This window comes from Corythoichthys intestinalis, chromosome 14 (genome assembly GCF_030265065.1).
Source record: "Corythoichthys intestinalis isolate RoL2023-P3 chromosome 14, ASM3026506v1, whole genome shotgun sequence".
NCBI lineage: Eukaryota > Metazoa > Chordata > Actinopteri > Syngnathiformes > Syngnathidae > Corythoichthys > Corythoichthys intestinalis.
The window spans coordinates 51513810-51524413 of NC_080408.1; the positions used below are offsets into that span (position 1 = coordinate 51513810).

Consider the following 10604-nt stretch of genomic DNA (forward strand, 5'->3'; position numbering starts at 1 on the left):
CGATCAAGCAGTGAGGTGCCAGAGGCAGCAAAGCAACCCCAAAACATCAGGGAACCTCTGCCATGTTTGACTGTGGGGACTGTGTTCTTTTCTTTGAAGGCCTAATTTTCCCCCCCTGTAAACTCTATGTTGATGTCTTTTCCCCAAATGCTCTACTTTCGTCTCATCGGACCAGAGAACATTCTTCCAAAACGTTTTTGGCTTTCTCAGGTAAATTTAGGATAACTCAAACCTGGCTTTTGTATGTGTCTGGGTCAGATGTGGGGTCTTCCTCGGTATCCTACCATAGAGTCCCTTTTCATTCAGATGCCAACCGATAGTACGGGTTGACACTGTTGTACCGTCGGACTGCAGGACCGTATCCACCATCCGCACAATCTTTCATTGAAATCTCTCGTCAATTTTTCTTTTCCGCCCACATCTAGGGAGTTTAGCCACAGTGTCACTGGCTTTACACTTATTGATGACACTGTGCACAGTAGACATAGGAACATTCAGGTCTTTAGAGATGGACTTGTAGCCTTGAGATTGCCCATGCTTCCTCACAAAATTTTCTTCTCAAGTCCTTAGACAGTTCTATGGTCGTCTTTCTTTTCTCCATGCTCAATGTGGTACACACAAGGACACAGGACAGAGGTTGAGTCAACTTTAATCCATTTTAACTGGCTGCAAGTGTGATTTAGTTATTGCCACCACCCGTTAAGTGCCACAGGTAAGTAACAGGTGCTGTTAATTACACAAATTAGAGAAACATCACATGATTTTTCAAAGGGTGCCAATACTTTGTCCAGCCCATTTTTGGAGTTTTGTGTAAATTGATAATGATTATTTTTTTTCCCATTCTCTTTTGTGTTTTTTCATTGCAAGCAAAATAGATGAGGATATTACTACCAAAGCATTTGTAATTGCAATCATTTTCTGGTAGAAATTGAGCATTATCTGACGGACTGGCAGGGTGCCAATACTTTTGGCCAGCAGTGTAGCACCATGTGACTACAGTTTGGTGCTTTCAAAACTCCCCCAAAATCGTACAAAGACCAAGCCACACCCCTCTAGTGGCATGGCCGTGAATTGCAAAGCAAAACGTTCCCTTGATGCAAAACTTTGAATGCTCAATGACTGCGTAGGGTATGGCCATCGATCCGCCGTGTCGCAGCGGATGCCCGCCTTCTGGGTGCATGCTGTAGTCACGTCACACGGCCAATGTTAAATTTGAAGTTTTTAGCGCGTCCGGTCTCCACGGCCAGTCCCAGACCAGTGGCTAACCTACATTTGGACTGTCAGATTGATGATCCCGGCCGCATCTGTCGCAGTGAAGTGTTCAGCAGTAGCAGCAGCAGTAGCAGCAGCAGCCTAACCCTGTGTGAACCTGGCGAGCTGACGCTGGATCTGGCACACAGTCAATTGCTACCGGGGTTTGTTAGCCTGACTTTTGTGTTTGCCTTTGCATTTGGAAACCCGGTCTTTTGTTTGTACCATGTGTTTTTATTACCATAATTCAAATATTTTAGTTAATCACTACCTTGCCTTGCCTCTCCTTTGTTTTTCTGCGTTTGGGTAGCACCTCGCCTCTGCCCTTGACAAATACCAAAGTGTGGGAGAAATTTCATTTGAATTGAAGCTTTAGAAATAACTGATGAGAAAACATTTGATATTTAGTTGTTGATACAATAATCATTTTCCCCATTGTAAGTTTTCCTTTCAGAATTAACCAAAGCTGTCAAGTCAGGCACAACTTTAGGTATCAGTTATGTTGTTTTGGAATGGTCGATTATTTTTTTGAATGTGGCATGTAAGAACGTAAAAGAAATACAATTTAAAAGTTTCATAGTTTTTTTTTTTTTCCAAAACTTTGCAATGCAATTGAAATAGGTTGATTAAATGTAATACCCATTCAGCAAAGCCTGCACCTTCTTGGGAAAAAAATAAGATGATTCTATTTGTTGGATGAGGAATAATCCTAAAAATATGTTGCGTCTGGCCCAAGTTGACTTCAGCACAACTGGATCTATTCAAGTATATACTGTATGAGTATAAATAGGTATATGCAAATACTGCATATTAGACGACAGGGGTGTCACTACACCGAATACAATACCGGAGCACAGTGGGGCACTGGTCAGAAAAAGCACTTTGAACGATATAAAATCAAACCAATATACAGGTTTCTGTTAAAAAGTTACGTTTTATTTTTTTTCAGTCATCATTATTGAAAATAAAAAATTGGGACATCCATTGTTGACAGTCAGTTCACCTCTGCTTCTCCTCTTCCTACACTCTGCTGCTTTATTTTGTTTCGACAGATATGGGGATATATCACTGTAACTAATAAACAATTAATCAGTGTTTCTCAACTGGTAGGTTGTGATCTAAAAGTGGTTTATGTTGCTTAGGTGGGTTACCTAGCTTACTTATTTCATTCCTCCAGAGCGCGTACAACAAGTTGTGAACGGTTAGAAACTACGTTTTTTTTTTTTTTTCAGAATATTTTCTGTCAATTTGCATGTTTTCTGTGTGCTAGCATGATAACGTCATGTACACATTTATAAAACTTATTTTGCAACCAAGTGTTAGCTATAATGTTCCGTTATGATGCCTTCTCGTTTTGTTGTAGTAGATCAATTAAAATGTCTAAAACCATACCTGCTATTTTTTTTTAATCAATTATTTTTTTGCTATGACAACAAAAGCACATAAACAGGATGCACTCGTAATTACCAGCTAGAAAGTGGTAAGGATCAGTCAGCAGTGTGGCTATAATGTAACGTATCGTCAAGAGTGAGACTCATAAACTTTCTGCCCTGAGAGACTCCGCCTTTCAAGGCCACTTCTATTTCCAGGAAATATACCCCAATCCGTGTTTCTGTTTGTTCGGGTGCGTGTCCTGGTCATATCAGGTCATTTGGAGACATTTGAGGGGCGTGTCCTCATCATACTTGGTCATTTGGGGACATTTGGTGGGCGTGTCCTGGTCGTATCAGGACAGTTGGAGAGGGCGTGTTCTGGTCATATCAGGTCATTTGGGGAAATTTGTGGGGCGTGCCCTGGTCATATCCGGTCAATTGGGGACATTTTGGATGCGTGTCCTGGTCATATCAGGTAATTTGGGGACATTTTGGGGGCATGTCCTGGTCATATCAGATCATTTAGGGACATTTTGGGGGCGTGTCCTGGTCATATCAGGTCATTTGGGGACATTTGGGGGACGTGTCCTGGTCATTTCCTGTTGATTTGGGGACATTTGTTTTTTTTTTTTTTTGCCATTGAATATGAATGGGACATTTGGACGTCCATGGCCGTCAATGGCATCAACTTACATTTGCGTCAATGGAATCCAAGTACATTGGCATCAATAGCATCGAAAAACTTGACCGTCAATGACATTAAACAAAGTAAATTCAATTGAGAATGAATAGGATATTTGGACGTCCATGGCTGTCAATGGCATCAATTTACATATGCGTCAATGGAATCGAGGAAATTTGGGGGACATGTTGTAGTGATATCTGTTCATTTCCTGTTGATTTGGGGACATTTTTTTATTTTTTCCATTGAAAAGGAATGGGAAATTTGAATGTCCATGGCCGTCAGTGGCATCAATAGAAGTGACATATATGGCCGTCAATGGCATTGACTTACTGTAAATATGTGTGAATGGAATCCAAGTACGTTGGCATCAATAGATTCGACATACATGGCCGTCAATGGCATCAATGTAATGTAAATTCCATTGGAAGTTAATGGGATTTTTGAACATTGCATCCCATTCAAAATGAATGGGAAAGTTTTTGGCAAATTTCCAGGGAACCGTGCCGATCGGTTAAAGGGTTCGGGCTGTGCGGCGTGCCAAAGAAATCCCATTCAAAAAATAAAAAAATAGAATTTTACAACAATCTGGGGCAATGAATTTCTGTATGCTGTATCTGTTAAAAAGATTCTGAAAATCCCGTACAAAATACGGGCAGGTGGATACAATTTTGTGACTACGGTCATAGGGAAATCTTCTCTTCTTACTGTATTTATTGATATGCCATGCACTACAATTTTTTGATGTCCAAGAATTCAAAGTCTTTAATAGAGGACCTCTAGTAAATATGACATTAAAATGTGATGAATTAATGATCTAATATAGTATATATACATATAAAATCAAATTTTTACTATCTAATGTCTGTTTAAATGACTACTGTAAATATGTTGTGATTTGATTGGAAGGTGGAAATTGGAAAGGAAATAATGTTTTATCTTTTCGCGCCAGATGGAGACGGTGATGGTGACGTAGACGGTGACGGAGTGGGTGATGGAGACGGTGACGGAGTGGGTGACGGTGACGTAGACGGTGATGTAGACAGTGACGGAGTAGGTGACGGTGATGGAGTGGGTGACGGAGACGGTGACGGAGTGGGTGACGTAGATGGTGACGGAGACGGTAACGGAGACGGAGTGGGCGACGTACACGGTGACGGTAACGGAGACGGAGTGGGTGACGGTGACAGAGTAGGTGACGGTGATGGAGTGGGTGACGGAGACGGTGACGGAGTGGTTCACGTGGACGGTGACGGTAACGGAGACGGCGATGGCGACGATGATGGTATGTCCTCAAACATCACAAAGCACAAAGACAGTACCTTTAAGTGATAGCTACCGGAAACCAGTCTACTTGTTCGCCACCGTATAAGGAGCCAGCATTGCTGTACCTTTCTTCACCAGTATATGCCCTCAAATTAACATCTACAATTAATTAACCTCTCCCATACTATCTAATGTCTCTTTAAATTACTACTGTAAATGTGTCGAGATTTGATTTGATGGAGTAAATTGGATAGGAAATGGCTACATTTTGTCTTTTAGTGCCAAACGGAGATGGTGATGGAGAAGGTGATGGCGACAATGATGGTATCTCTTTAAACTTAACTCAAAGCACAAAGACAGTACCTGTAAATGATAGCTACCAGAAGCCAGTATACTTGTTCCCCATCGTATAAACAACCAGCATTGCTGTACCTTTGTTCACCAGTAGATCCCATTAAATTAACATCTACTATTAATTAACCTCTACCATACTCTCTAATGTCTGTTTACGTTACTACTGTAAATGTGTCTTCTTTTGATTTGATTAGATGGTGCAAATTACATAGGAACTTACTGTTTCTTCTTTTAGATCAAATGGATGAAGCAAATAGTGATGATGATGATGATGATGATGAAGGTATCTCCACAAACTGAAAACAAAGCACAAAGACAGTACAGTGATACCTCTACTTGCGAAATTCATTGGTTCTGGATGTAGTTTCTTTCTTCTTCTAAATTCTGTAAGTAGAGACGCATTTTCCATGTAAATGCCCTAATCCATTCCAAGCCCCTCAAAATTCAGACATAAATCTTTCATCATGCATGAAATTGTATCAAAACATGTAACAAATACATGTTAGACTTAGATTATTGCACAATAAACATAAAACACAATAAACATAAAATCTGTGTTTATTGCTAGGCAATGGCAAATGGTAGCGCAGCTATAAGCATGTTACGTTCAGTAACCTCTGGAAGCTGAAATTTCTCTCTTAACAAGAAGCTATATTTTCCCGTTGAGGCGTGTCTCAACCTGAAAATTCTGTATGTAGTGACGTTCATAAGTAGAGGTACGACTGTATCTGTAAATAATTTGTTGCCGAAAGCCAGTCTACTTTTTTTGCCACCATATTAACAACCATCATTGCTATACCTTTAAAAAAATTCCAACACAGACAAAGATGATGATGATGAAACTTACCACAAAGCAAAAAGACAGACAAGACATCTTAATGATAGTAACTGGAAGCCAGTATATTTGTTGCCCACCATATAAACAACCAGCTTTGCTGTTCCTTTCTTCACCAGTAGATGCCGGGAAATTAACATCTACAATTGACTTCCCTCTGCCAGCCTGTAATGTCTGTTTAAATTAGTTCTGTACTGTAAATCTGTAGTGATTTGGAACCACTAAAGGGTGAAAATTAAATAGATAAAAACATTTTGAAATAAATACCATTTTGATAGATAACAGAAAAAAATTGTAAAATGGCCCTTAAATTTTAAAATAAGGTAATATCATTATGAAAAAGATTTTACAAGCTTAAAAATACACTTTGTGAAATACAGCTTTTCATTCCATCATACCTTTTTCCACAATAGCCTTTTTTATTTCATAATTTCGTTTTTCAGCACAATGAGATGTCACACGATAAGAAGGGTTTTTCACAAGGACATTTTTTTCATAATGTCTTTTTCCACAATGGCCTTTTCATTCAATAATGTCGTTTTTCAGCACAATGGATTGTCTTCTGTCAATCAAAGACATAATGCGGAGTCAGTTAAGTGACTGGATCATGGAGTCTGGTTATTAGCATTTTGTAGCATCTGGTTGCTAGCATTTGGTAACGTCGATGAACTGTTGGTTAAACTTCCAGAAAGCATCTAATCAAAAACACACTGCTGCTGAAATCCTCGCTCAGGCTGAGGTAATGGCCTTTCATTACTTTCCAACGGTTCGCAACTTCTCTGAGTAACTCTGAGTGGGATACTACAAAATGCTAGCGCAGCTAGCCTGACTCCACTATCCAGCCAATCCCTTAACTGACTCTGCCTTATGTATGTGATTGACAGAAGGCAATTCATTGTGCTGAATAACAACATTGTGAAATCAAAAGTGTTGAGAGAAATGGTGGAAGAAATGTTTTGTATTCATAAATGTGTTCTCAGTTGATGTTGAAATAATGTTCCTATTGCATGTTATTATTGACATATTAACTTTTCGCCACAAGATGGCAGGATGGGACTTAATTGTCTAAAGTGCTACTTTTATTACTTCTTCTTGTTTGACTTTGATGACTTTGATTTGTGGAATTGCCTGTGAAGACAGCAATGAGAGAGGATGTATCCGCATGTCAATGGAAATTAAATATGCCGAGTTTTGGCTAAAAGACAACGTATTCTCCGTCAATTCTTCCTACGAATGCAACGTTGAGCTGCAACCACTGCAACCACCTCAACAGGTTATGGGCCCAGGAGTCATTCGAAGGTAAAGTCAGTTTCCACCGTGTAGAAGGTCGCGAAGGACAGCGTGCTCATGACTGCTGATTAGCGGAAAAAGCTAACAGGCAACATGGATCCACGAGGAACAAGTAGGTTACCTCGACTGGCATTTGACGGAGATGAAGCTAAATATGAACTCTGGGAAACTAAAATGTTGGGACATTTTCATCTTATCGGGCTAAAGAAGACAGTGCTGGTAGGACCAACCACTGAAGCAGAGAGAGAAAATGATGAAATGAAAAATGGGGACGCGTATGCTGAAATGATACAACTTCTTGATGATAAAAGCCTTTCGTTAATAATGAGAGATGCGCCAAACGACGGAAGAAAAGCTCTGAAAATATTAAGAGAATATTATGCTGGGAAGGGAAAACCCAGGATTATAAACTTGTACACCATGCTAACATCTCTTCAAAAGGGAACCGAAGAAAGCATAGTGGACTACATAATAAGAACTGAGACCGCCATCACAGCATTGCGAAATGCAGGTGAAACAATGGCAGATGGTCTACTTATCGCAATGGTCTTGAAGGGGCTGCCAGATAGTTACACGCCATTTACAATTCATGTGGCGCATACTGATGAGAACATGACATTTGCAGAATTCAAAACCAAACTCCGAAGTTTTGAAGAAACGGAAAAATTAAATGCAGCAGAATCAAGCGACAGAGTGATGAAGACTAAAGCAAGAGCTTCAAAGCAAACCACAAAAGCGAACGCTCGTGACCGGATCAAAGACGACACAGAGTTGGTGTGCTTCAAATGTGGGATGAAAGGTCACCGTGCAAAATCATGTCGACAAAAGACGTGGTGTAGTCGGTGCAAAACGGACACGCACAAAGACGCCACTTGCAGACGCAAGGAAAAACCGGACGGAGTGAGAAAAATAGCTGAAGATAGAGATCCTGACTTCGCGTTCAAGGTGAGAGATGAACAGCCCGACACCAGGCGGCAGGATACACACAGCATCCGGGAACGAGGCCTGATGGTGGACACGGGAGCGACATCTCATATCATCACTGACGTGACCAAGTTCAAAAGATTCCAGGAGACGTTCAAACCAGAGAACCACAGCGTCGAGTTGGCAGATGGTACCCGGTGCAGTGGAGTCGCACTCAAAAGAGGAGATGCGGAGTGCTACCTGATTGACAACGGATGACATGATAGCTGATATCAGGACAAAACCTGTAACAAAGTTAAAATTGAAGAAGTTTGACAGTGTTATTTTTGGAATTTGAAATTTAAAAGTTCATTTGGTCGTTAAAAAGGCCATCAACATGAGAACAAGTGGGGGTGTTGAGAGAAATGGTGGAAGAAATGTTTTGTATTCATAAATGTGTTCTCAGTTGATGTTGAAATAATGTTCCTATTGCATGTTATTCTTGACATATTAACTTTTCGCCACAAGATGGCAGGATGGGACTTAATTGTCTAAAGTGCTACTTTTATTACTTTTTATTATTTGACTTTGATTTGTGGAATGTCCTGTGAAGACAGCAATGAGAGAGGATGTATCCGCATGTCAATGGAAATTAAATACGCCGAGTTTTGGCTAAAAGACAACGTATTCTCCGTCAATTCTTCCTACGAATGCAACGTTGAGCTGCAACCACTGCAACCACCTCAACAAAAAGTCCATTGTGCTGAATAACAACGTTGTGAAATCAAAAGTCCATTGTGGAAAAAGGCATTGTGAAATAAAAGGCATTTTGAGGCTGTTTTCAAGCAAGTGATTGTACGTTTCCAGTTTCCTTGCATTCGCTCAAATGAGTAATGTACAACTAAAGATAAAAAAAGGGCAAAATATTGTATGCAGATTGTCACTTCATCGCTGTGTTTCTTTCTCTTTTTTTAGCAGTGCTGTTTAATACAAGTGTTGTCCTTAAACTTGGCCAGGGAATTGATGTGGGCGAAATTATCGAAACCGTAAGTGTATGCAGTACATAAAGCATGCAGCAGTTGGACACATCCTTGGTCTCATTATGAATGTTTGCTCTCTTACAGCTGGTCGAGGAGGCAACTGCTATAGAATGTGGAAAATGCGTGATTGACGTCAGTATACAAATAAGGAAAGGTCATCCCTAACTTCCCCATCTACAATGGAGATGCCCCCTGTTCACTCTGTCAGAAATAGTGTGTACCTCATGTAACCTACTGAGGATTACTTCAAATCTTGTTCATGTAAACCATGAAAATATAAAAGCATATACAAAACATCTTCTCTTTTAATGAGTTCATTCATTTTAATGTATTAAGCAATATTAGTGTTAGGATGTGCGACGAGGAGGGATCCAAATGCAGACACACGGTGGTTGCGGTGAGTAATATTTTATTTGCAAACACCAGAGATAGCGTGGCGGGTGGAGGTTGCTTCGTTTGGGGTAACTGAGCTGGCATGAGACGAAGTGGAAGCTTTGGAGGAGGCAGGCGTGTAAACTCGGAAGGAGGCAGGCGTAGAATCCGACAAGGAGCGCGCAGAAGACAGGACCTGGGGCGAGAGCAAAGTAGTCGTGAGCCGGGAATCAGAGATATCATAAAGCAGGCGAGAAGCAACTGACCGCGAAACCAAACGAGTTGATCGGGCGACATGGTGGTGCGTCCGCTGGGTTTTTAAGCTGGCTGATGAGGAGTCACAGCTGGGCGCTCCACCCATCTGACAATCAACCTGCAATCAAGCAAACTCCCCTCACCTGAGGCAGAGCTCAGGAAGGAGGGGCAGAGACCCTAACAGGACCCCCCCTCCCACGGGCCAGGTGGCGCCCGACGGAGAGCATCGGGATGGGCGCGGTGGAAATCCCGGATGAGAGCCCGAGACAGCACCCACCGGAACGGGACCCAGGAGCGCTCCTCAGGACCATAGCCCTCCCAGTCCACGAGATACTGAAGCCCCCTGCCACGGCGGCGAACATCCAACAGGCGCCACACCCTGAACGCAGGGCCCCCATCGACTGACAGAGGCGGAGGAGGGGGCGGAACAGGGGGGGTCAAGGGACACGAGGAAACCGGTTTGACCTGGGAGACATGGAACGTGGGATGGACGCAGAAATGCCAAGGGAGCTTGAGATGAACGGACACTGGGTTGACCACCTTGATGATCTCGTACGGACCCACAAACCAGGGGGTGAGTCTAACCCTAGCCGAACAAGTCTTCACTGGCAGGAACTTTGATGACAGCTGAACCTTCTGGCCCACAGTGTATACAGGTGCTGGCGTGCGACGACGGTTGGACTGGGCAGACGTTGTTTGCGAGGCGTGTTGGAGCGCCATGCGGGCCTGGTTCCAGACCCGGGAGCACCGGTTGATGTGGGCCTGGACTGACGGGACAGCAATGTCTTGTTCCTTTGAGGGGAATAATGGCGGTTGATGACCAAGGGAGCAGAGGAACGGGGACATACCAGTCGAGGCGTTCGGAAGGGAGTTGTGGGCATACTCAATCCACGGTAGCTGATCACTCCAGGAGGCAGGATGGGCCTGCGTGGTGCATCGGAGGGCTGCTTCTAGCTGTTGATTTGTACGCTCGCATTGCCCGT

General features: G+C 42.4%; 1 protein-coding gene across 1 annotated transcript; it reads left to right on the top strand.

Annotated features, from left to right (window-relative positions):
* The first annotated feature begins 1130 nt into the window (after positions 1 to 1130).
* Positions 1131 to 9283, top strand: LOC130929424 (protein qua-1-like). The gene is made up of 7 exons (XM_057856530.1): positions 1131 to 1174; positions 1248 to 1399; positions 4259 to 4591; positions 4852 to 4896; positions 5162 to 5209; positions 8930 to 9000; positions 9079 to 9283. The coding sequence occupies exons 1-7, from the start codon at positions 1131 to 1133 to the stop codon at positions 9157 to 9159; spliced, it is 774 nt and encodes a 257-aa protein (XP_057712513.1). The 3' UTR covers positions 9160 to 9283.
* The last annotated feature ends 1321 nt before the right edge of the window (positions 9284 to 10604 follow it).